Source organism: Macrobrachium rosenbergii, chromosome 18 (genome assembly GCF_040412425.1).
Source record: "Macrobrachium rosenbergii isolate ZJJX-2024 chromosome 18, ASM4041242v1, whole genome shotgun sequence".
NCBI classification, from domain to species: domain Eukaryota; kingdom Metazoa; phylum Arthropoda; class Malacostraca; order Decapoda; family Palaemonidae; genus Macrobrachium; species Macrobrachium rosenbergii.
In genome coordinates this window covers 6,115,583-6,142,929 of record NC_089758.1, presented here as the reverse complement: position 1 = coordinate 6,142,929, position 27,347 = coordinate 6,115,583, and the positions used below count along the sequence as shown (strand labels likewise).

The following is a 27,347-nucleotide window of genomic DNA, read 5'->3' as shown; positions in this document are numbered from 1 at the left end:
GTTGGCTGAAACTTGGATTTATTGTCTAATTTTGAAATGTAAATCATGTGTAAGTTGCATTAACACCAAAGTCAAGGCTAATCCTAAAATATACAGGTTACTGAAAATCGAATGGCACCCTTGCCAGGGAAAGTATTCATGACAGCTCAGCCCCTTAGCCCCAAAGTTTGCACTTAATGTTACTTATGTATTATGTTAAATTGGTGACTAGGCTTAATCACCAAGCAACTTGGAAAGATCTAGTTAAGCATTTTTGGGGGAGAGCCCTTAATGTCTGCCTTATATCTATTTATATCAATTATTTCATGGCACTGTTTAGTTATAAAAGTGATTAAGGTTCAGTTCAACCACTTTTATTTATGCATTCTTTTACATTTTAAACATACATTAGTAAGCTTGTCACTGAATAATTGGTAAGGTAATAAATAATATATTTCTTGGTGTCAAAGACACACACACACACACACACACACACACACACACACACACACACACACACACACACACACACACACACACACACACACACACACTCTCTCTCTCTCTCTCTCTCTCTCTCTCTCTCTCTCTCTCTCTCTCTCTCTCTCTCTCTCTCTCCATAAAGTAAGTTTTGGAAATTCTCCATAAAGTAAGTTTTGGAAATTTACTGTGCATCCTGAAGGCCAAAGGTTACTTTTTTCTTCAGGCAGTAATCAGAATGCATCTGTGCGTGTGTGACAAGTGAAAGAAGTTTCTCAGTCAATGATAGTTAAAATAGTAAATAAACATAAGTAACATTAAAAACTGAAAAATAGTAACAAGTAACATTAAAAATCAAAAAGTATACCTAATCCCTTACCTGCAGATCACACTGGACAAGTAAACAGATGAGTAGTAACATGAGTTTTGTGTCAGTACTCTATTACCAGTCTTTTCACTCTTCTCAAATAATCCTAACTTTTAAAGGGACATTATCTAACAGAAGTAAAATTGTGGTACGTTAAAAGTTTACTGGTAAGACTTATCATAATAATACAGTACTATTCTCAAACAATCCTACCTTAAAAGGGAAATTATTAACCGACGGAAGTAAAATTATGTTAAGTTGAAAGAGTTCACTTGTTTATGTTGAAAGAGTTTGCTTGTAAGTCTTGCTAGAGCAAGACTATTGTAATACTACATCATCAGTACTGTATTACCAGTATTGTCACTTTTCAGATGACCCTAACTTTAAAGTAACATTATTAACTGACTAAAGTAAAATTTACTGTGTTAAAAGTATTACCGTTTTTGCTGGCGTATTACAAGACACACCCTGAATTTACAAGGATATTTTTTGAATGAAAACAATTTTATTGTTTCATCATACTTTCATTGCAAGATATATTAGTGATTTTGTAGGGAAAAATTTTTTTGTGCATGAAATACTATATTGTGAGAGTATACTGGAATAAAGTATGAAATCATATGTAAATTCACACTCACCATTAAAGGAAACTAAATGAAATTTACCAGAAATAGCAATGTTTGTTACTGTGACGGGTCACCGGGCCAGCGCTATGAATTTTTTACATCCAGTCATTGCAAATAGCTGACAGGCTAACTCCTGATGTATTGAAAACAAGTTTTCTTAAGTTTGGTATTTATAATAAAATTTTCTCAAGTTATTTATAATAAAATATTGAAAACAAGTCGAATTATCAGTCTATTATCACAAGCTTATGAAAAATTGCTTTTGATTTGTCGGTAGTTAGCCTGTCAGCCATTTGCAATGAGTGGGTGTAAACAAAATTAGAAGGCCAACCTGGTGGCTTGTCTCAGTAACACATAAACGTTGGTTAGGCCAAATTTCATTTTCCTTTAAGGGTTGAGTGCAAATTTACATGATTCCATACTTTATTCCAGTAACACAATTTACGATAATAATTAGGTTGGTTTTTTAATGTTTTAGCATTAGCAGTTTTTATGCTTAACCAGTATACCTTACCTTCAGCTAGGCCTAGCCTAGCCTACGGCGCTCAGTCTCCCTTACGTAATACGGCTGCATTGGACGCAGTTCAGTTTTGGTACATGGAAAAAAAAGAAAAAAAGAAAAAAAAAGAAAGTGCATCTAATATGCCAGCAAATATGATAGAACTTGAAAACAAAACGGTGTTTTACTGAAAAACCGTAATAATCAATATGCTGTGGCAGCCTAAGCCATAGTATGAAATGGACTGATGCAGTCAAATGTGTGCTTGCACGAACCAAAACAACTTGCGAGTGTCCTCTCTCTCTCTCTCTCTCTCTCTCTCTCTCTCTCTCTCTCTCTCTCTCTCTCTCTCTCTCTCTCTCTCTCTCTCTCTCTCTGTTTGCTGAATTGGGATGTATCTTTTGAAGCTGGGAAATACTGTATATCGGCACACACACACCCCCCCCCCTTTTGTTCCCAATGCTGTGACAATGACCAAAAATTCCCGACAACCGAAAACTGGCGATAACGCGCTTATTGGTGCCAAAAATCCAGTCCTCAGCGTCGCTAGACAAGCACTGTAAAACCGGATCGCCGATAACCAAGGCCACCAATAACCTGGGACTGCCTGCATATGCAGATGGTCTCCATAGTGGTTGTATGCATGTCCTGAAGTTTGTTCAGAAGGCAGCACAAATGGCCTTTTGTAATATTGTTGGTGTCAACCATTTCATAAATTCTTGTGGCCCATCTTAGTTATTTACTAGAGTTTAGATCCATTTATAGATTTTTGGAAAATGCTATAAAAAAAGTCTTTAGCTCGTGGGTTCCAGTTTATATAATAGTGATGGTAATAATAATAATAATAATAGTCATCTGAAGTCTACACTAAATAAGATTGTCTCGTGCATTTAGCAAAACCTATTGCTTAGTATGCCATTTACAGTAATGCATATATTACAGGCCTAAACCTGTGTGTGACTGTGTTTACTCGTTATTTTATAAAATTTATAGTGCCAAAATGTATTAGTATAGTGTTATTAAGCCCTTTTATATTTCTCATTACTAGATACTCTCCAGAAAGCCTTCAAATCCGGAATTATAGAACGAGAGTCTTCTAATGGAGTAGACAGCCTAATCTGCCACGTTTGCTGTAAGAGCTGCACTGGAGTTGTTCCAATGAAGCAACACCTTGAGAGTAGTGCTCATATCAGGAAGCTAAGGTAAATGGTATTTGCCTCTCTGTCCTGAATTCTGAAGTGAATTGCTTCTATGTATATTTGCAGAGGTGAAGGGCCTAGTTACTGTTATTGTTGTGTCCAAAATTTTTGTGTGGTCTTGAAGGTTTTTAAACTGCCTTTGGTGGTCAAAATGTTATTTAGAGATTTTTTATTTCTTTTTTGTGATTTATTCACTGCCTCTTGGTTTACATTAATGCAATTCCATTAAATTCTATTTTTTTTTTTTTTTTTTTTTTTTTCTCTCAAGTATCAGACATGTATCTGTAAGCAAAAATCAAACCAATAATGCCATCACTTACAGAATAATAATAATATATTAATCAAGATGGTCTGTTGAAGTCAACTTGTTCATATAACAAAGAATACTGAAACCTTCACATAACAAAGAATACTGAAACCCTTGTTTAGCAGTCTTTAAAGGCTGAGGCTAGATAGTTTTATCGAAAATTCCTTACGTAGCAAAATTTTTTTTTATTTCACGATTCTACTTTATACCTTAAGTGAAGGCACTGCTGTGAGTACGGTTAGTCTTCTACATTTGGTTGAGTTCTGTCCTGAGAACTTATTCACAAGTCCAACAAAGTGTAGGCAATCAGCAATGTATGTAGACTATGCCATATAACACTGTATGGTCATAAAGTGTTCTCTCAGGACTAGTTGAAGGTTCATATGTAGAGGACCTGATGTATTCATATGTATTTTGTAATATTTATTTTTACTTGAGATTACTGTGGTGCAGTTGTACATGACTGGAATATGTCTGCCTTCATTAGGAACCCATAAACCTAAATTAGCATTAATCCATGCAAAAGTACTCCAGTCATAGAGTAAAGGCTGCACTGCTTAGCCAGACCACGCTCTCTCTCTGCCACCAACACATTTGTTCTTCCATGCAGTTCCAGTGTTTGCAAAAATTTCTTGCTGCTTGTCCAGGATTAGCATTTTATTTTCCACTTATTATCAGGGTTGTGCCAGTTGCTGGTGTATGGTTACTGTAAGTAATTACCCTATACTGTTTCTTGCCTTTACGGATTCCTGGAAGCCTTCCATTTCTGCTGCTTATGATATAAATTATATATATATATATATATGTATTATTTTTGCTTACGATACAAATTATGGTTTTTTTTTTTTTTTTCTTTTACTGGCAATGTCATTTGTGATTTGGAATATGGAAAAGTGTGATGGTGGGCAAAGTTGATGGCATGCCTCTCCATCCATAAAATTAAAGTATTGAGTGAACGGGAAACTTGACTGTCAAAATATGCCCTTAGTGTTAGGACTGATCTCAACAGACTGACTACCCTTGGACTACCCTTACAGTCCTAAGGGTAAGGTGTATATTAAGGCCAGTCTTTCAGGACATCTGCCTTATTGAAGGTAGCGATGTTGAACCTCCCCTTTTAGGGCCCTATGGATGGAGGGAACCCACTGTGAATTAAATTAAATTTCCATTTTATAAATCTCAGTCCACAACCTTTAACCATAAGCATGGAATTAGGCGTCTTCTAATCAGATAAGAATAAAGAAGCTGAAATAACATTAGAGCTGTTTGAGATTACAAAAACAATCAAGGAAAACTAGATTCAGTTGATATGCACTTGACCCACTTTGAATCTTACAACGGGCCAAGATTACTAAAACTAGAAAGTGAAAACCAAATTATTTCTCAAGATTTCAAAAAGTACCCTTTAAAAGACATTCAAATACTGATATGACTAAGACAAAGAAAAAAACATGTAAATCAAAGTACTGCCAAAGTTCAGTCTAATGGATATTTTACAGTAAAGTCTGTAGATAACCCAAAAGGTGAAGTAATGAAATACGAAATGAATAGTGTACAAGAAGCCAGCAAAATCCAATAATGATGAGCTAATTGAAAGAAATATTACTTGTGATAAAATATGGTAATATGAACATGTGTATAAAGTGTATAGCATTCAAAGCAAGAAACCTCATTATTATTATTATTGTTATTATTATTATTACTATTATTATTATTATTATTATTATTATTAATCATCAGAAGATGAATCCCGTTCAAGCCTCCAAAGAAACTCTTGAACTTTTGAGGTTCCCGGTACACAGTACCCTCAGGGAGATTACTCCAGTCCAATGGTGTGAGGAATGAAGGGCCTCTTCAACTGAGAAGTTCAGTAGCGAGCCGCATTAACCACATATTGGTGCCGCTGTTCAGCAAATCTTGTTGCAAAAATTAAATTAGGACAAGATCTTCCATGAGTAATTAAAAATTTAGGTCAAAATAGAGAAATAAGGCCAAATGCACCTCAGCCCATACCGTTCAGAAATTGTAGTAAGTATGAGCACAGCAGCAAAGAAATGTGCAGAGGCAACTATGTTAAAAGTTATCAGAATCACCATACAAACTAAGAGTGCACATTGTATGTGCAACATAGAATCGTTTCAAGATGAACCTCGACCTTCCATAAGAGAACCTGAGCTCTAACTGAAAGAAAGACGGTTTAATGATCCAGCTAGAAAAAAAAAAAAAAACCTATGTATAAAGCTAGTCATATAACATGAAGTAGAACAAACAAACAGAGAATATGTAAGATGAAAGTGGTAGATTAGAAGGAGAAAATCCAATCCCTTCCCGTATGTTGTTATATTAAAAAAAAAAAAAATTTTTCAAGTAGAGGAAGAAAATGTTCCTCAGGACATAGAGGAGAATTGAAAGATAATCAAGATAACATTTCTGAACTTTAGAACGAAAAGGAAAGACCATCAGAAAGAACTCTCCCTAAAATCAAGAAGCAAAGATAAAAAAAAAGACAAAATGTCAAGAAACAAAGATGTTCTATAAAGTAAAAAATGAACTAAAATAAAAAAAACAAACAAAATGAATGTGTCAGTATAGTATAAACAGTTACAAACAGTTCAGTAGAGGTTGCACCTTTAATAAACTTAACCCAAAGAAGAGGAAACAGTAGACCAAACTGAACAAGTAGGGAGAGATATAATCAGCTGATCACCAGCACTTGCCACAACAAGGACTCAGAAAAAACAAGATACAGAAATACATAACACATGCAGTTGTGGGAATGCATTACTAAATCCTACAATTAAAACTAAACTTTGGTGAAGGGTAGCCTAACATGAATATATATATAGTGAGAAATTTCATAAAATAGAGTAATAAGCCTCTTAGAAGTTCATGGAAAAGATGTAGGTATATCAGCCGATGTAAAAAAAAATACATTATAGATAAGTTTCTAGAAAAATGTAAATTTCTAGAAAAATAAAAAAGTAAAACGGTAACGAGACTATCCCAAGAAAACTAAACCAGTTACAGAAAAAGTGCAAGTTTCCAAGGAGCAGCAGGAATGCCAGATATAATAAGTTGAATAATAAACAACTTTTTAAACCCATAAAAATTTTGCTGTGCGTGCTGATGGAAAACAAATGGCAGGTTCTTATGTGACATGTAAGTCTTCACTGCAGAGCCAGTGGCTCCTAACCTGTTCTTAGAGAACTTAGTTCCCTAGTGGCCAAGAAGTTAACCACCAATGCCACCAGGGCTGCTATTTGAACGTTGGTGTTTTGATCCCATCCCTTTGACTGAGGTTTCCTTACTAACAACAAGCTTCCTTCAGTGAATATCAAGAGACGCTTCTCGCAAGCCCTCCCGACCGAAGACAGTAAGAGAATAAATCTTGTAATTTATTATAAGAACCGCCGCACCCGTGATCTGGTGATGAAGAATAACCCCTCTCCGCCAGCAAGAGAACCCCTCAAGCAGAAGAACGTGGTCTACCAATTTGTATGTCCTGTCCGAGGATGCCCCGGCGCTTATATTGGAATGACCACGATGCGTCTGTCAAAAAGGATCTCCTGCCATGCCCAGGAGGGTGCCATCATGAACCACGCCCGTGCTACTCACAATATTTCCATCTCCCGCGACAGTATTATACAAAATATAAGTATAATCGGAGAGCCGCCGACCCTCGGACGTCTGCGCCTGCTAGAGGCGCTCCTCATTGCCGAGAGAAAACCAACAATGAATACGACGCAGGAGGCATCGCTCCCTACCCACGAATTTAAGAAGAATAATGCAGAACACCCACCAAATCCAACGAATACCTGAAAACGACAACCCTGAAAATGGAGATGCCCCTGATGAGCGAGGCGCCTTCGAGACAATCCCCGACTACGACAGAAAGAGCAGATAATGACATCATTCATCCGCAGCCCAATAGCAGCCAAACTACCGATGATGTCAGCCGGCATGACATCACGCAACGGCAGGCCAATGGGAACGCTGGAATGAATGACATTCCCTGACTGGAACCAATCAGAATTCGCCATCCATGACCCCCCGCTGAAGCCCGTGTATAAATTCAGAAGGACCTATGCAATCTGCCAGTCCTCTACTAGCTCCCGCTGGAGAATGACAGAAGAGTCTGTCGAAGCAGCGTTGCGCAACAATTGTATATAACTAACTGTAGAATATATAAAGAAGCAGAATCCAGATTTTGACTTTTCCCCCATGAAATGACAAATATAGGCGAACTGTTAGCACGCACCTCCACTGAAGAGAAGTCCGCAATAAGGAAAATAGAAAAAGTCTTCTACAAAATAAATGCAGCTGAAGCAGCAATAATATTCAATAGAACCTGTTTGAAAGAGGGTCTGCTGCCAAATTATTATTATTATTATTATTATTATTATTATTATTATTATTATTATTATTATTATTATCTCGTGGACTATACAGGTTGGGACCAGCAGGCAGACAGAAATGGATTAACATTTCTCGAGAGATTAAAGAGAAATTTTCTTTTGAAGGCATGTCAACGCAGCATTAGCAAATATCTTTTGAAGCAAAAAATTTCTATTGGTTGGGAAGAATCGGTTTTGCAATCAGAGTATTGAGAATGAATTAATTTTAGTCTTCATTTAATCAGTAAAATACATATACTATTAAGTACTACGTACTGTATTCAAATCACACACACTTCATCGTCAGCTTCACGTGAGCGAAACGTTCTTTCACGGACAGAATACAGCTAAAACCTGGTTGGTTGGCTGGTTCCCATGGAGATCTGTTAGCCAATAACAGCCCTCTACTTTTGTTCTATTTATAGACATATTTCAGTCCCGAATTTCGTGCAGAGCACTTGAAACACTTGAAGAATGCACTAGAAAGTGAAACAGAAGCTTGGGCCAGTAATAATCGGATAATTTTTTTTTTTTTTTTTTTTTTTTTTTTTTTATAAGGTGTGACCAAAGAAATTTGATGGTTGTGACCAGCAATGTCTCTCAATATGACTTTTTAAATGAAGCTCGCAGGACTGGGACCTTCCTTTTGAACTGGCCCATGCATTCCATTGGCGAGATAGTTTCTGGGAATAGAACTTTCAGCATTTTGTCCAGCTTGCCTACCAAGATGGTTGAAGAAGGAATGATTGTATTTGGTACTTTTGTTCCATCAGTCATCCCTTCATGATAGGGGACAGCTCTCAGGACTGGGACTGTCCTTTTGAACTGGCCCATCATTCCATTGGTGAGATAGGTTCTGGGGATAGAACTCTGCATTTTTTCCAGCTGGCCTATCAAGATGGCTGAAGAAGGGCTGATTGTATTTGGTACTTTCGTTCCATCAATCGTCCCTTTATGATATGGCAGTGAGGGGACATTTGACATTCAACGAGATGTTATTGGTGGAGTGACCTTTAATGAAGGCTGGAGGTGTCTGTTTTGTGTCTCAGTTAATATTGATGTAATTTTTTAAAGCTAAGGTTATGGCTATGGGTATATTTTCACCTACCCCTGAAATCCCTTGATGACACAACACTGCAGACCGGACAACCATTCACTCCTTTATAAATAACCACAGTAAGAACTTGAAGCAAATAAGTAAGTTCTGGTTTTTGCTCCAAGAATTCAAAATTAAAATTGCTTTGAATATCTTTTTGATGATTTTAAGTGTTTTTGAAGGATAATTCAATTAAGTAGTTGTAAAAAAGAAATAAAATGGATTTTTAACATGTTATTGTTTGACAAAATAGATAAACTTTGAGACGACCTGAAATTTAATATTTTTTAAGGGGATCGGCCGGTTTCCGACTTTTTTAACGACAGGTTGTTGATATATAGGGGGTTTGTTAAAGGATATTGTGTGGAACTTCTGGGGAAAAAATTTTTGTTCAGTGACCTTAGGTTTTGTGACGCCAGAGCATTTTTCGGCCAAAAATGGCCATTTTCAAAATGCATCTCCTCCTTTGCTTTTTGGTTTTAAGGGATGAGATTTGAATCACGTATAAAACATATATGGACCTTCGATACAAAGCCGGGGATTTTTGATTTTTCAATTATTTTTCGAGATATGAATTTTTTTTTTTTTAATGAAATTTTCCCGGAAAATTTACAGAAAAAAAAAAATGCCAAAAATCAGAAACTCAAAATATTAAAAATCCCCGGCTTTGTTTTAATCTACCATGTTTCCCTATGTTATATTTAAAATTTCATTTAGATTGGTCCAATACTAAGGGAGGAGATGCATTTTAAAGGCGAAAAACTTATGTTTTGAGAAACGGGCCTTCAAAGTTTTAGTTACATAAAAAAAGTAAAAGGGACTTCAAAGACTGTGTTATAATTAATTGTATGGTTTTAATTTTTATTTTTGAGTATTAATTAATGCAAAATGATTATAAATAAGAATATTAATTGATTATTTATGTGCCTAAGACACATTCTTATAAATTTTAGGTTCCTGGTCCCCCCCTGTCTGATCTTGCTCTAAGGTATTACTCTAGGGTATCATAGTTGCCTACACTTTTTTATTAGTGTCTCGAATCCATCCCTTGCCAAATGGATCCTGGGAATTACTTTACATTCACAATTAGGGATTCGTGATTCAAGTAATTCATCAAGTCTTGCTTCACTTATTATGATCATTTTATTTTCAGGATCATCTATAATATCAGCCTCCGAGCTACTGCTTTCTTTTTATAAAATATCTTTGCCCTTTGGTAGTGACGAACAAATAAAGAGGCGTTTAGGGGTGGATGTGGTTGGTCTCTGGTCAGCAGAGATCGCTGCCTGCGCCGTTTGATGGGCGACAGCTCTCTCTCTCTCTCCGTCGCTCCATTCCCCTCTATGGCACTAATTTCTTGAACTCTTTCTTCTACTTTTCGCCTGGACTTTTCCACTTGGCTTTTCCGCATTCTAGAAGCATGAAGTGAACGCTTGGACCTTTTAGGCACGGTGAAAAAACAAAAACACCGCAGAAAATACAGAGTTCAGTCAAGGCTAGCGAGCATGAAAAACGTGTACTTCTAGCTTGGAAGTTTATAGGCAACTCTCGGCCACAGTCGGCGTCATGGTATGACGTGTGCGTTGTCATGGCTAGGAATAACTAAAAAGGTGCCGAGTAGGATATTATTGACATTATACGTTTCATTTCAAAGGAAGTTTTCGTAATATATATCGCAAAAACTAAACCAGACTAAATCATTTGCGCTACTGGTGTTTTATGGGTATATAGTTATTGTTACATTTTAGGCCATAACTAGAGAAATACGGCAAATTTTAGCATAATATTTCGTGGACACATTCTTGAACCCTATACGAAGCCATAGAATTTTTTTCAGCAAATCGAATTTTTTAAAGATTATTGGGGTTTTTTAGGCGGCCGATCCCCTTAATTGTCAAATCCTCGCAAGATTTTATCAGAGATCTGGAAAATGAGCAGTGGAAAGCTTGGGTCTCCTTCATTAACAGAGCAGGAATGGGTGCTTTTTGCGTTCAGGGTATTCTGTGAGGAGTGCCCTAGAATTTTGACTGTAGACCCAGTAAATTGGCATGCAAGAAACCCATGAGGTGCATGGTATTGCCACCAGGTAGAACAAGTGGAACCATTTCAGAACCAGCAGATTTATTCAGAAGACAGTTGAGCTGAGAAAAGTAAGGTTGGGTTGTGCTCAGTTTAAAGATGCAATATCCTAAGCCTTATCACATGAAAACAATAGTGAAATTACCACTAACATCAAACTCCAACTTGCAGTGATGGCGGTGGTGTAAATTTTAATCCATAAGTAAGGAATGTGTGTCATGTCGCAAAAAGATTGATAATTATTCCAGCTTCTGAAAATCCTGAAATGTCTTCCGTTTTTGAAAATTAAAAATAAACGAATAGAAATTAATGCTTCATTGGCCACCTATTTAAGGTTTCTAAGGCCTGTCTAAGGAAATTGCGGTTAATACAAAATATATACGTAATTTCTGTAATGGACCATAAACTAAATTGACAAAACTAGCACCAATTTCAAATCAAGATACAGAGGGCTGGTAAGTTCATTGCTGAGCATAATACTGCACACACTACTGAATGCCTTAAATGTAGCTAAGAATCAACATTAACACCAAATTCCAAGATCTGTCCTTCGCCTTCTGTTGTTAACACCAAAATCCAAGACTCATCTGGGAACAAGTCCTCCATCCAAAGGCACCAATAATAATGTGTTCAAACCTGATGCCTTTACCATTCTATCATAAATGAGGGAGATCTCCATCTCGCCCCATCTTGAAACACTGAGGATATGCAGTAGATATGGTCTGTCTTCCAACATTAGGATGAAACCAATAATGAATCTACGCTTGTGAAATTTAATTGAATGGCCTATTTGTCTGTAATTTTACAAGTCGATGAGGTTCCTCGACGTAAAGACGACCTTACACAGAAAAGTGTAAGTCCCACAGTATTATGATCAGATTTTAAATTGTTGAGGTATTGTTACACATTAAGAAATTCTTAAGGGAAATCTTACCCAAGGAGTTTTCCGTAAAATCAAAGCGAATTTTCTCCTCAATAATTCCAATAACATTTTTCAAGGTTAAGGGTTGAGCATGAATACTGTGGTCAGAACTGTTATTTCCTAATTTTTTGCCCTTAATGGGTGTTGCACTTGATATTGAAAGTAGATATGCCACTTATTTACCTCCTGAGGCCATATTTACACAAAGCAAATTGATTAATTTCAATTCATGAAGAACCATTTGATTTGAGTTATTTTGATTTTACTCCATTCACACTGATTGACTCAAACCAAGTCAGTTGGCCAGTACCCAGTACGTAAGATTTTGTGAACGAAACCATGAATGCCTTATAGGAAGCATTACAACCACAGTATATGCCAGTACTTGTGATCATCACTGGAAAGAAATAGTGTTCCAAAATGTATTGTGACTATTGACAGCAAGCATTGCCAGCGTAAATGCCCACCTGTTAACAGGCTCACGTTTCCATAATCATAAAGGAGAAAGGGTGTCAGTCTGTTGCACAAAAGGCTGTTGCTGAAGCCAAGTTTGTTTTACCTACGAGAATGAGCAAGCCAGAGGAGCTGTAGAATGTGCATTTGAAATGTCAACTATGAAATTTGATGTCCTTAGAATGCCAGTGGAGACCAGCATTGAAGCATCCGAAAAGTGGACGCGTGCTCTGTAATTTCCTTCAGCAAGAAAACAACTTCAGCCCTTATAGTGACACACTGGTTATCACCATTCAGCCAGAAGCCTTGCCCCAAAAGAAATAACCATATTGTATAAGACCAGCAGTAGCAGTTGTGTCATTCATGACCCCCCTGAGCGAATTATTTGTTTCACCGTCTAGAACTGTTGAGTGGCAGGACAGAATGATCCACTGACAATTACGTTTACTGTGTAAAGTGAATAAAAAAAAAAAATGGTTAAAAATAAAGTGGTTAAATCACCTGTGCATTTCATTACAGTAGTAATCACCCTCCACAACCAGCTATTGCATACTGATCTCAGTTAACATATGAGCAAGGATCATGTATTGTCTGGTAACAAATGGATCAGGTCATCTGGTAACCTGGTGTTTACACCTCGTTGGATTCACTGTGATGAAAAAATCACCCTATGGGAATCGGTGAGATTTAAATTGACCCACATTGCCAGGATTGAACAGGTCCATTGAAGTTTGTGGTGAATCAAATTATGAGTTGTGTTTATTTCAATCTACTCTATTCCACCACTTTTCATCTAGATGGGAAATAGTATCATGTAGTAGACACCCTTTTGTGGGTCAATTTTCTAGCAAAAAGTAAAAAACATTCTCCCCTAGAAAGTGAGGGTGTTGAACTTTAAAACAGGTAACCCTACTCAGTTTTCTGATCAAATAGGCACTTTTTCTTATAGTAGCTGTCTAAAGCATTGAATGGCCATAAATGCCACATTGCCTGGCTTTGGCAGCCTAAAATTCACGAATCAAATTGAGCAGAAAGTGCTATGTTGGATTTGACTGGCACGCTCTGGATAATGGGTAGAAGTGATCATGAATCTGTCATAATCACCACTAGTAATAATCCATATTTGAAGAATATTTTAAGCTGGTTGATATAGAAAGATATGCAAAAGAATTGCTGTCACGGGTAATGTTGTTCTACTGAATGGAACGTTTACAGGATGCATACATAGTGTCATTACTGAATCAACTGCTATACCTCTGGCAACCAGTTTCTTGATAGTCGCTGGAGCTGCAAACTTTAAATTGAATAACTGGAATATCACTGCCTAGATGCCACGAACAACAGGAAATTATGTAAAGGGAGTGCAGTTTGTCCACGCAGTGAAGGCTGCCAGATATCTGTCCTGGTCATCCTTTGAGCTTTGGTAAACAGTAGAACTTTTACCTTCAGGAATTTAAAGTAGAAAACACTTAGAACTGCCTATTTTGATACAGGCAGCCTGGGTATTGGCGCGGATTTTAAGTTATCGGCACCCCTGTTAGGTATGTATTGGCGCCAGTACCCAATTATCGGCACCGATAAGCGGAACTGCGATTTTTGGCGGCGAAAATTGCTGATTTTCGGCACTAGACAAGCCCCATAAAACTGGATCACTGTTAACTGAGCCCGCTGTTAACCTGGGACTGCCTTAGTTTAAACACAAGAAAAACCCTCAAAAAATGCATACACCTGAGTATTTTAATAGTGTTATCAGAAAAAGTGCATTTAGTCATGAAAATAATATGAATATACAGTAATTAGTGAATATTTGTCAGTGAAAGATACCGCGAATGGGCGAATTTTCCGCGAATAGTTGCTAGACATGTTCCACAGAGAAATCCGCGAATACACGAGTCCGTGAATTCTGAGAACTCAAATACCGGGGTGGGGGAGGCCCGTTGGGTTGCGGGTTGCTATATTCTCTGAAAAGTTAAATTTCAAGTCTGTGGGGTTGTTCCATGTGAATAGGTTTCATCTTCTTAATAATAATGATAAATTAGTTAAAACATAACTATTGGAAACTCATCATTCGCTGGTGTTTGATCCGAGCATACTGATACATGCTCAACTGTTGTAGGCTTGTATTACTGTATTATTGAAACAAATCAGCATGTTGATGGTTTGTAAAAGAAGGGTCAAGGGTTCCTTATATATATGAACATTCAAATATGTTACTGAAAAAGTAGGTTAGTATTTATCACCATAAGCCAGTGATATCAGTTGATGCTGATTTTCAATCAGTCACATGCTACCCATGTTTATGTGCCACATTTTTACCTGTGGGTGGACATATGACTTGAAACCAATTACGGTAACCATATATTTGGCACAAACTCTTTTCCACAAACTGCTTTGCAAATAGGGATTCCGCTGATGTTCCTGTTCAGCTAAATTAAAAAGTATGGACACCTTGTAGCCTGTGTAACGTTCCTCATAGTGTTGTTATAGCTTGAGGCATGCGATATGAGTATAGGAGGTATGCACTTGCCACAAGAAAAATTTATCTTGGCACACTTTAGCATTGAAGGTGGGCTTAACCTGTAACATGCAATTGTTGCAGTCATTACTTGAAAATGGTTTTTGAAACCCATGTAAAGATTTTTATCCTTTCATGGGATATGTATTTTTCTTTATCTTGGTTCATATGTTGGTGCTGATCCTCTTACTGTATTTATTGGTGTCCACTAGGGATATGCTGCTGCTTGTTAACATTCTCTCCATTTAGCCAGGTGTTCATACTCGTGTTCTAAATATGTGCATGCAGCTGCTCTTGGTTCCTTAAATTGCCTTCATAGTTTGTCTTCAAATGCTGGGGCTATTGATGTGGGTTCAGCATATTAAAATTTCTGATTCAAGTTGAAACTAATGGGTGTTTCATGTTTATAGGTGTACGTAATTGGGTTGTCTTCTAAACCCAGCAGCAGGTTTTGTGCTGTATGTGTTGATCTGGAAATATGATCTGGAAATATAAGATGTCATATCTACCAGTAATTGAAGAGATGTAGAAAGTAGTGGCCAGGGAAAGAAATCCATCTCCCATTGGAGTGTGGTCCACTCACTAGATCCTTGTGTTCCTGTTGAGTTTCCTTATATATTTAAAACATATATCCCAGGATATGGCGTATAGTTTCCTGTTTTAGAGTTAGACTTTTAACGAGAGACTTTTAACAGAGAGTTAGGCTTTTAACAGATGTTTTCGATTCATATTATAAGGCTGCAGTTCATTTTTCCATGGTACATTTAAGTTTGCCCTTAGGCATCATATTCCCCAATACTACTTGAAAATTTTAAGTGAATGAGAACATATATAGATAATTCCACCATCTTGGTTAAAAAAAAATTTTTTTGAGCGTTTGCCCCCTGGTTTTTCCTCAGATACGTAAAATCTTGTTGCAGATGTTACTACAGGAACGCAGGAAATAGGTTTTTGAAAAAAAAAAATAGGCATTTGATGCAGAACCAGAGTAACTGGTGATCAATATTAAAAGATTGTTAGATGATAAGAGAGAAGAATAAAAAGAAAAAAGCTATGTAGATGAACTTCGTTGACACACCCTGTTGCCACCTGCATTCTCCCTGAATCTAGCATAGCATATGTACTACCTCAACATTTAGTGGTGAGAAATTATGTAGATTGAAACTAAATCTATCAGTATATTGTTGGCAAATTATTCTTTCATTCCCTCATTAACTGTTTCCAATACTGTGTACTGTAGAGTTCAGAATTTCATTTGTATGCATTTACAGGAGTAGTGGCATACCAGTTGGCGGAGGTGAGAAGTTCACAAGTTCCATAATACCATCACCAACAGCTTACGACTCTCTCTCAGTAGGAAGTGATACATGTTCCGTAGGTTCCAGAGATTATGAGGAAGAGGTAGTTCCATTAGTCACTGATGGGTCAGCATCTTCTAGTAATGACAATAAAAGTAAGTTTAACGTCTTTTGTAACACAACTGTGGTAATTGTTCACTACCGTACAATGGTTGAAATACAAGCAAAATGGCTGTTGTTATCCGATTCGGTTATAAGCAGAACAACAAGGTATTGTTCGGGTGTTCATGGCTGTACGCATTTACGCAAGAGTGTAACGTTACTAACAATACTTTTATCGTTCTCTTTTACTTTTTTAACTAGAAGATAAAATAAAGAGGTTGAGGGAAAAAAATTGGTCTATTGTAATTTGGTGTCTCTTGATGCCTGATTGTACGCTACTGCCTGCGCCCGCGTGAAATTTAAAAATATTTTATAAATATTGTCGTATCGGTATTAATTGCTTACCCTGTCACAAAATTGAATTATCGTAAGGCGAATTATTGTAACTCCAGCACAACCTTGGTACCTGAGTATTTAAAAGTATTATTACAAAAAGTCCATTCAGTCGTGAAAATTATGTGAAAATACAGAAATTAGTGAATATTTCTCAGCGAAAAATACTGCGAATGGGTGAATTTTCAGCAAATAATGCGTGTATATGTTCCATAGAGAAATCTGCGATTAGGCAAGTCCGCGAATTGTGAGACCGCGAGTACTGGGGTTTACTGTATACCTTTTTGAGGACAAGTCCCTTGCTGTTACAACAATCATGGCATACAAGGCAGCATTAACAGAACCCGTGCCTTATGGATTCGGGATTGACTGTAGTGTAGAAATTGTCATTTCGCTTCTGTGGTCTTTTGCACTACAAAGACCCGCTCCTGAAAGGCTTCCAATTACTTGGTCCCTGAATAAGGTGCTTAGACTTTTGTCAACCCTTTAATTCAGCAGACCCAATACAACCACAACTCGCATGCTGCCAGAGGTGATCTTCTTGATTGCATTAGCATCAGGAACTTGTAGTAGTGAACTGCGCTCTCTTAGACGGGAACGATACATCACACAAACAGCTGACCATCAATTATTGTCTCCTGGCACATCATTCTTGGCCAAGATTGAGAATCCTTTAAGAAGGAAGTTTATTCTGAAAAAACTCAATTTAACAGATAAAACTTTATGCCCAGTTCAAGCACTTCAGGTTTACCTAGATGTCACGGCAAACATCCCAAAAAGGTCTGTTTATCCTACACCCTCTTGGCACAAATAAACCACTCTCTCTCTGCAAGGGCTGAGAATAATTTTAGTGTCTCATTAAAAAGACATATCCACACTCCTTTCCTAGATCACATGATAAAAGGAAATTAAGTAAGTTGTTGGCCTTCAGAAATGCCTCTTCTGAAGAAATCTCCGAATGAACAGGGTGGTCATCAGAGGCAGTATTATTAAAACATTATTGCCACGAGCTAGAGCAAATTTGATTACCCTGTGTGATCAGTAGGTGGTAGTCCTAACCCCATAGACGCTACAGCAGAAAACCAGGTGTCTCCTTGATGGGTTGTTATGTTAACTATTGCTTGGGAAAGGTGTGACAAGACTGCAACTAAACCCACCATGCTTAGGTAAGTCACTTTAGAACTTCACCCTAAAATATAAGTTTGTACTTAGTTTTTTGTAGGTAAGTCACTGTAGAACTTCACCCTAAAATATAAGGTTGTACTTAGTTTTTTGTTCTTTGTTACCAAACCTGACGGGTACAGGCAGTGCCTGCTTCCTGGCAGCATTGGTTAACAGTGTTTTGGTGTTGTGGCGCTTGGCCAGTGACATAATTCCCCCCCTCCCCCCCTTTTTTTCCATAGTGTGTGTGTTGGGGGGGGGGGGGTGTGCATGCTTCAGGCCCCTTGACTGCTACAGTACTTGTGTGTGTGTGTAGGATTAGTAGGGCATTAGGTATTACTGCCCCCTCATCTACTAAGGCTTTTTATCATTCTATGCTCCTTTGTCATCTAGTGCTGGCATTTGCCGTTGCTGCTAACCATGTTCTTGCCTTGGAAATTGTGTTGTAGCAGTTAGTCTCAGTATTCATTCATCAGACACATGGTATTCATAACTTTTGAGGACATAAAAGTGGTGAAAGGATTTTTTAATTCCACAGAGACCCATTGCTCAAAGGACTCTGTATTTGCAGATCCTTCTGTTACAGATCTGTAAGCGCAGAAATTCTCCTTTTGGACTAGGGACTTGCCTTTAACAGATCCCCATTTATATTCCATCAAATGAACTTCTGGCAGTGATGTCTTCTTTTTATGCTTTGTCGTCATTCTAAATTGTAATTCAGGTTATTTTATGATGAATAAGATTGCAGTAAATTTATTTTAAATAAAAACCTATTCATCATTATGAATAAAAAGCCTATTCATCATAAACTCTAGTGCCTTCCTCCATTCCCTGCCTTGTCTGATGCAGTCACAAGGGAATAAGGTAATTTTAAATGGAAAAACCAATTCATCATAAACTCTACTGCTTTCCTCTATTCCCTGCTTTGTCTGATGCAGTCGCAATGGAATAAGGTAAATTCAAAAGTGCATTATGCAGTATTGAGTTGGTTGAGCGTTCATTGTGGAATTATCTGAGTTTTTGCTCTCTCTACTGGGTATATTCCACATTTATTATATTTTGTTCATCTGGATGTGTCCCTTACAGGTAAAGGCTATCGTATGATAATGAGGTTTGTATTAAAGTGACAGATTTTTAAAGTCATATTTTTCGTAATATACAAACCTTGAGGTCTTTACTTATGGGATTTACTCTTCAGCGCAAGCTGGAGCTGACCGTTCAACTTGAAACAAGGTGGGTATTCGTAGTTGGCTACTGACAGAAGGGGAGGAATCCCTCCCATCCAGATGATACGCATTCACCTTTTGGCCCATGAAGCAGAATGATTGGCGGCTAGAGGTGGGCCATTTATATAAAGACATCAGGTTTTGTATGCAAGGGAAAACGGAAATTACTTTAAAAATTTTGTCATTTGTTCCTTCAAACCCTCAGCCTTTACATATGGGAGACTTACTCCTTGGTGGGAGGATTCTGAGCAAATCTCTGAACTGACTGGTAGTTCGCCTCACGTGGGACCACTCCTGTTCATGTAAAATCAAAGGAAGGAGACCCATGCTTCTGGTCTGTAGACTTCTGGGCCTTCAAATAAATGGAAGGTAACATCATCGATTTGAAGATAGGCTTGGATGAACCCATTATCATTGGGGACAACAAACCAGAAGATAATCAGTGGGTCTGTTCATTGTCAGTCCCTCCTCCCCTTGATAGAAAGAGGGCAGGAATTGCATCTATTAATCCAAAAAGAGCTAGATTATAGACAGGATACTCAGTCATCTCGAACACCTGTATATGTGCCCATCCTGCATGTGACAGTTTGCCAACTGTCCCTTAGAAGGGTGTCTTTGCAGCCATATACCTTAGGCAAAATGCTACCTGTCTTCAAGAGCTGTTGAGCAGCCACCACAGAACCCAAGGAAAAAGGATCCGAGGATCTATGGGCAATGTCCCGAAGGTAAAAAGGTGAATGTTGTCTGTTGTGACAGCATTCCCATCTTAAGTACCTGTCCAATGGGTTCTTCCTAAATGCTAGGGCCAGACCAATGCCCCTGACCTTATGAAATCTCACCTGGAACATATTGTTGTCCACCTGTCAGCTGTGGAGTAAGTCCGTTTGATCATACATAAGGTCAAAGGAAATGGAGCTCCTAGACACCACTTCTTGGCTGAGTTGGAACCAAAAACAAGTTGTCAGCACTAATTTGGATGTGAAGTTTTAAGCGGTAATGCAGAAGGCTTTTTGGCCACTTGAAGTTGTAGGCCCAATACTTGAATCATGGATGGGAAAGAAGCCTCTTAAACATCAACAGCATCCAAAGTTCTTAGGAGGTCACTTATCCAAGTACTGACTAGCCCCAACATTTCTAACCACGGATGCAAAAGACAACTCCTAGACATCAGCAGCATTTTTGCTAAACTCGCTGACTGGACGAGAAGCGATATTTTCATTGCTATGGTTGATGGCTGTTATGCCCATGATCTGTAAAGACAGAGCCAAACAGCAACAGCTTCGGTGTATCGAGATTAAAGGACTAACTTAACCCTCTTCCTAGATTGAACAATTCTTCGAAACATCAAGATGTCAAGACCAATTGTCGCTAAAACCGACCCTAGTGATGGAACTTGTCTGTCATACATCCAGCATCGTGGAATGTGTTTGGTTGACCGCTAGTTTACATTTAATGTCAAATGTACACTTGTTTTTCCCCAAGTCATAGAATGAAATGCTGGGAAATGGAAGGTTAAGGTCAGGTAAGTGTCATGTTTAGAATTTAAATTGCTCCAAACCTGTTGAATTTGGTAAAATGAATGGTTAAGCTTAGAAAATAGAAAATATCTTAGAACTAATGTAGAAGTTTGAAAGAGAATGTGATACTTTTACTGTATACCAAAGGTTGGATTAATGCCGTTTCATAATGCAAACATTATAATTTTAAGTTGACTACTCGGACTGTTTCTCTGTAAATTAGATAAGGGAATTTTAGCAAGTAAACAGGTCACTAATTTGAAAGGTTTTGAGTGATGGACAGGGTAACTCATATGAGCATTAATACTACGCACCGTAGGATTTTGATGAATTTATCAGGAAAGATGTTCATATCACCTCAGTGGTCCATAAATGACTTATGGCAACTGTAGTAACTCGGCATAGGATAGAAATGGCAATTGTAGTAGCTCAGCATAGGATAGAGACGGAAACTTTAGTAGTTCAGCGTAGGATAGAGGTGTCAACTGTAGTAGCTCAGCATAGGATACAGGGGGACCAGTGTGCCTTGCGACATGATTGGGGAAATGTATTGCTCCTCTCTATCCCGTGACGTCTTTATTTATTTGCTCATAAATATACCCAGGGATTGCTGTTGGTTTTAGTTCTTATCTTTTATGATTTTTTTGCCAGCTATAATTGTAATTTTACAAAAAGTACAAAGGAATATTAGAAAAAACTTTTATACCTCGCTAAAAGGTACTGCATCATTAAATAAATATACTCAGAATTTGTTACTGAATGTAGTTCTTATCTGTTTTGATATTATGTGAACTGTAATTATAATTTTACAAAGTAAAATGAAATCAGTTATTGGAAAAAATGCATACAACTGTCAAATTAGCATTCTTGTGGAAGGTACAAAAAACTTTAAAAAAATTTTTTACTTACACCATGTGCGTTTGCATATCTTCCTCTTGCCATTGAAGTGTTTTTTCTTAACTGGCCAACCTTAAAGTTTGCCTGGTCGGGGGGGTCTTGTGGAAGGTACAAAAAACTTTTAAAAAATTTTTTTACTTACACCATGTGCATTTGCATATCTTCCTCTTGCCATTGAAGTGTTTTTTCTTAACTGGCCAACCTTAAAGTTTGCCTGGTCTGGGGGGGGTGTGTGCTATATCTACAGTATATATATTTAGCCCATCCCTTAGGGTTAAGAACATGAGACTGACTAGGCCATGATCATTGTAAAAAAAAATTCAGATCTCACATTTTACGAAAAAACATATTATAGTAATGCCAGTATCTCCTTTGTTTAAAGTCTGTTATCTCTTTCAGATCCCAGGGCAGAGGCAGAGTCTGAGGAGGTAGTCATAGAGGTGGATGGAATGTTAATGTGCCTGGTATGTCAAGTACAGTGCACAGGGAAAGCCAATATGGCAGAGCACTTGCAAGGAGATCATCACCGCAGAAAGTGGCGGTATGTTGTTAACAAAGATAGCACTGGTTATTGCACTCTGGCTAGAACAATGTAACTGGGTTGTGTAATTGTTTTTACCGAAAACTTGGCAAAATAACACTATCAGTGTCAAAGGAAGTCAAAAAAGCATCTTTAAACTGTAAGGTACACATTTGAATGGCAACAAATTGTACTGATGGGTTTTTTTGCTATATGTTATTTACTTGAGGGTGTACTCATGTGAATGATGCAGTACAGTTACTGCTAAGGTAACACAACAATGCAAAAAGACAAATTTACCTAATTATGAGTAAAATAAAGTAATAAATTGCATTATTGTAAAGACTGATGAAAGGTACTGTATAAAAATACATTCATGATGATAAAACCATAGGAGGTTGTAGGTTACAGGAGTTGGGCAAAGGGGTAGCCCGTGTGTGCTTGGATACGGAATTGCAAACAGTTACGTTAGAATTCGGCCTTCAACATGCATGCAAGAGCCAAACCCCATCATAACTCTATGCCTACCTGCATTTTTTTTTTTTATCTCAGGCAAACAGGGTAGAACAATTATGTAGAAGTCAACTGTTGACATAAGATGGCAAAAAATACTTTAAAAAGGTGTGTGTGTGTACATAAACGGTAAATAACGGGTAATAAATAGAGACAAGTATGTGCACAGGGCAGGTCCTGAATGGGTGGAAGACAATGAATGGGTGGAAGACAATGAAAAGTCTAGTGGCTAGCAGCAGCAATTATATTCTGAAGGTCAGTTTAGATTAGTGGGGTTGAGTTTTACATAACATTCTGCTCTTCTGAGTGGATTATGGTGGAATATTGGTGACTGGAAGGTGTCATTTATGACAATGCACAGTGTACACAATTAGCCACCAAGGGCAGAAAATTCTAACCATATTTTACTCATAAAAACTAGACTCTGTAACTTATGACTCATCTTACTTTTGAGAAACATCTAATGAAAGCATCACCAAATGCTGCATGGAACTCCAGGAAGTTCACAATGCCATCCAGTGATTGCATGCATATGAATGTATGTGTTACCTCAAGAAATTGTTGGTAACACTGCTTACACAAGACTGACTGAGAAAGAAAAATGGGCAGGGGCTGTCTGGTGGCTTAGCAGGAGGGCCAGTAAGGCTGTGTAGAGGAGGGTGCAGAGAGGTTGGTGGTGGTTTGGAAGATGGATGGAGTTGCGGAACAGTTTCTATGGCTGGGAGGGGGCCGGGTATGCAGTCTTGGATGGGTTGGTTTCTCGTTTAATGGTAGAGTCATCCACGTTATTGAAGGATATGTACAGTACTGAGAGACAGCAGAGAGAGAAGAGAAAACAATAACCTAGGTATGATTACATTGAAACTTTTCCATGCACCCCAACATGTTTTTACCTCCGTAATGTAGTTGAGAAGGAAATAAAATTAATTTCAACAGTAAACCCCCATGTTTGCAGGGGATGCATACTGCACCCCCCGTGATTAGCTAAAATCCGTGAATACTTGAAACCCCTCTAAAAATGTTTATATTTATACCTGAGTATTTTAATAGTTTTATTAAAAAAAAAAAAAAAATGCATTTAGTCATGAAAATGATAAGAAAATGCAGTAATTAGTGAATATAACGTGGTGAAAAATACCGTGAATATATATATATATATATATATATATATATATATATATATATATATATATATATATATATATATATATATATATATATATGTATGTATGTATGTATGTATGTGCAAATTGTGTATATGGATATCAAAATCAGCAAAATATCAATCAATTGTTTAAAGAGAAATCCCTCATCAATCAGTTATCATCATAATATGTACTCTCTCTCTCTCTCTCTCTCTCTCTCTCTCTCTCTCTCTCTCTCTCTCAAGGATAACTTTATTAGTTTACTCTCTCAAGGATAACTTTATTAGTGTGTAGCTGTGAGCCATATATCTTTAAGGGTAATGTTGTAAGGTGGCTTAGAAGTTATATTAAATTGTTTTAGGATAATTTAAGGATATTTTTGTTTGTACTGTTAAATTAAGCAGTTATAAGCAATTTAGTTTAAGGTATACTGTACTCAGATCATCATTCTCTCTCTCTCTCTCTCTCTCTCTCTCTCTCTCTCTCTCTCTCTCTCTCTCTCTCTCTCTCTCTCTCTCTCTCTCTCTCTCTCTCTCTCTCTCTCCCGGCTTATGACGTTCCAAGGTTACGACACTTTTCAAATATAATCATCAGAAATTATTACCCGGTTTACAACACGTTCCGGGGTTACAACGCGTCGTACGCTGATCCGATGGAAGAAATGTGGCTCTAAAACAGCAGAATAATAAAAATTTGCATGTTTTTTTTTTTATATGAAAAACTATAAAAATGTTTACATTTACATCGCGATTTTCTCAGGAATTTTGACAATTATTCAGTTTACGATGATTTTCAGTTTACGGCGCGGCGTAAAAACCGAACCCCCGTCGAAAACCAGGGACTGCCTGTACTTCAAAATAGGTGTAAATTGAATAGTTTTCACACTTATCTGAAAGCCATATATTTGTAAGAGTAATGTTGTAAGATGACTGAAATATTAAAGTGCTTTAAATGATGATTTAAGGTATATTCTGTGTAGGATGATAGTTTAAGGTATACATTTGGTGTTTGAACTTTTAAAATAAGCAATTATAAAGGTTTTTTGAGGGAGGTCTTTGGTATTTTAAATATTCAATTGACCAGTTCTAAGTATTTTGGAGTAGGATGTCAAGTGTTCGTGGAATTTGGTTATTTGTGGCTGGTTCTGGTCCCTAAACTCCGCTAATGTGGGATTGACCATACTATATATATATATATATATATATATATATATATATATATATATATATATATATATATATATATATATATATATATATATATATATATATATATATATACAGTATTATACAGTGCATCACTAACTTAGTTCAGATTCGATCTTCCAGCGCCTTTTTTTAGCGCCGATAATGGCGTTGACAGCACTAACGGCAAGATTATGCATCAAGTTACCAGCGCTTATGGCGCTGCAACTTGATGCACCACCAAGTTATGGTGCCAAACACCAAGTTACAACGCTGTAAGTGCTGTTAAACTGCCAATAATGGCGAAAAACCAACTTAATGGCAGAAATCGGCTTATGGCGCGGCTCTGGAGCAGGGTCCCCCGCCGTAAGTTGGTAACTATGTACAGTATATGTTGTACATATATATAATTCTTTTATTTGTTTATTGATATATATTTATTTATTTATGTAATGTGTATTATTTACAGGGACCAGGTAGACCAGCTCAAGATGTTTGGCACAAATGTATCAACTCCTAGGTCCACACCATCACCCAAGCCATCATTAAGTCCAAAGTTGCATTTTCAATCCACACCATCACCCAAGCCATCATTAAGTCCAAAGTTGCCAGTTGAAAATGCTAAAAAATCTGTTACACAGAACCTCTTGCAAAGCAACTCATCAAACCAATCATGTAGAAATCTGTATGTACAACAGCAAGTTGACAGACAACGACCGTACAAATTAGCTAAAATAAACTTGCCAGAAAATTTATCGGATCTTGAAGTCTATTTTCCAGATGAACCACTAGGCAGGAACTTTTAATGAAAAAAAGGTTCATAAATTTTAATTTTTATTTGCTGAATGAATGTCATCATTGTATCAGGTATGTTAGGACATTTTTGTTTAATTGCTTTCAGCTTAACCCACATTCATTTGGGTAAGAACTACACTGCATTTTTGTTATGGAGTGGTACAAAGACCAGATGTGTCTTAATGAAGTAGGGAAAAATATGTCGGTAAACTGTTCATTTTGTGGCCTTTTAAAATTTTATTTTCCTCTTCAACCATTAGGCAAGAGCTTTGAAATGCTAACTTGGCCATTGGGCTTTCATGAATAACAAACAGAGCTAAACGGGTTAGAGTTGCTGATGAATCTGTTTTTAGGGAAATTTTGACATCAGTGGTCTCAGTATTTTCAGTACCATCTAGCAGTCTGCAGCTGCAGTTTATTGGCCAACAGTTTTCTAAAAGTGTAATACAGCCAGCCATATATGTTTTAAGAGTTTTCAAATGAGCAACCTAAGTTAGTATTCGAAAATCGGTCCTAAAAATCATATTTTTCTCTGGATTTAAATATGTGGGGTCTGGTTGTGCTCCGCAAATGCAGCAACACTGAATGACAATGAACATGATTTTAAAATACGTGAAATCACTCATATCTGCCCACTTCGTAGTGTGAGTTGTGTAGAGCTGTGATTACAAAATTGTAATTTCCTCTCATCCATAGTCACTCTTGCTCCTACCAAAGTTAGAGGTCAATGACACAATTAGTGTGTTAGAAATTTTGTAGGGATGACATATTAGGTGTTCTGCTTATAGCTCTCTCAAACAATTCATTTGGAGCTCCCTATGTTAGTAATTTGCTCTATATATGTTTCAGACAGTTACTAGCAGGAATGTGCAAGGAAGTAAAAGGTAAAATGCAAGGTATTAAGAGTTTTACAATGTTACTTCATTCATTCACTCACTCAGGTGTGAGAATCCTCCTCCTCATTACACATCTTAAACATAGAATATACTATGGTGAAGCTGTCTTCATGGCATTTTCGCATGATGAAGTGTAATTTTTTCAAGTTGTTAGGTAATGCAGTATAGTAAAACTTTAAAATTTTATTTATATGCATTTTGTAACCTGTACTTTATAGAAAGTTACAATGTGTTAGTTTAGTCATACAAACATGACTTCTATCTAGTAATTTGCACGGTTAGTTTAGCATGAAAACGGGCTTTTCAGGCTAGGTCAATAGTGCAAGTTAGTAGGGAGAAGTCATGTTTGTATGACAAGGCTCTCTGCCTTTTTTCCAAAACAAATGATAAAAGCAAGAGTTCATAGAGTGTTTGTGGTGTGTACACTGGTGTACATATGCACTCCAAGCAGTTGTCTTTAATTATGATGTATAATTTTTGTAAGAACTATATAGCTTGTCTTTAGTTATGATGTATAATTTTTGTAAGAACTATATATATACCATTTATGCTTTCAAAGCAAACATTTCTAAGATATAACTATAACCAAACAATTAGGTCGAGGGTTTGGAGTGTATAGAAGACAGTGGGAAAATATATAAAGAGATTCTTTATGGAAGAGAAGTGTGAATGAAAGCAAATTATATATATATATATATATATATATATATATATATATATATATATATATATATATATATATATATATATATATGTATGTATGTATGTATGTATGTATGTATGT

The 27,347-nt window shown here is 37.0% G+C and overlaps 1 protein-coding gene across 5 annotated transcripts in view; it reads left to right on the top strand.

The window, feature by feature from the left end:
- Positions 1–26,813, top strand: part of LOC136848055 (zinc finger RNA-binding protein-like) — an 84,067-nt gene extending 57,254 nt beyond the window's left edge. For 3 of the 5 annotated variants that reach the window (XM_067120190.1, XM_067120187.1, XM_067120189.1), the window contains 4 exons: positions 3,000–3,153; positions 16,188–16,369; positions 21,910–22,051; positions 25,342–26,813. In XM_067120190.1, the coding sequence (XP_066976291.1) occupies positions 3,000–3,153; positions 16,188–16,369; positions 21,910–22,051; positions 25,342–25,678 (815 nt within the window). In that variant the 3' untranslated portion in view covers positions 25,679–26,813. The remainder of the gene's footprint in view (positions 1–2,999; positions 3,154–16,187; positions 16,370–21,909; positions 22,052–25,341) is intronic. The other 2 variants (XM_067120188.1, XM_067120192.1) reach the window with 2 other exon arrangements.
- Positions 26,814–27,347: the final 534 nt, after the last annotated feature.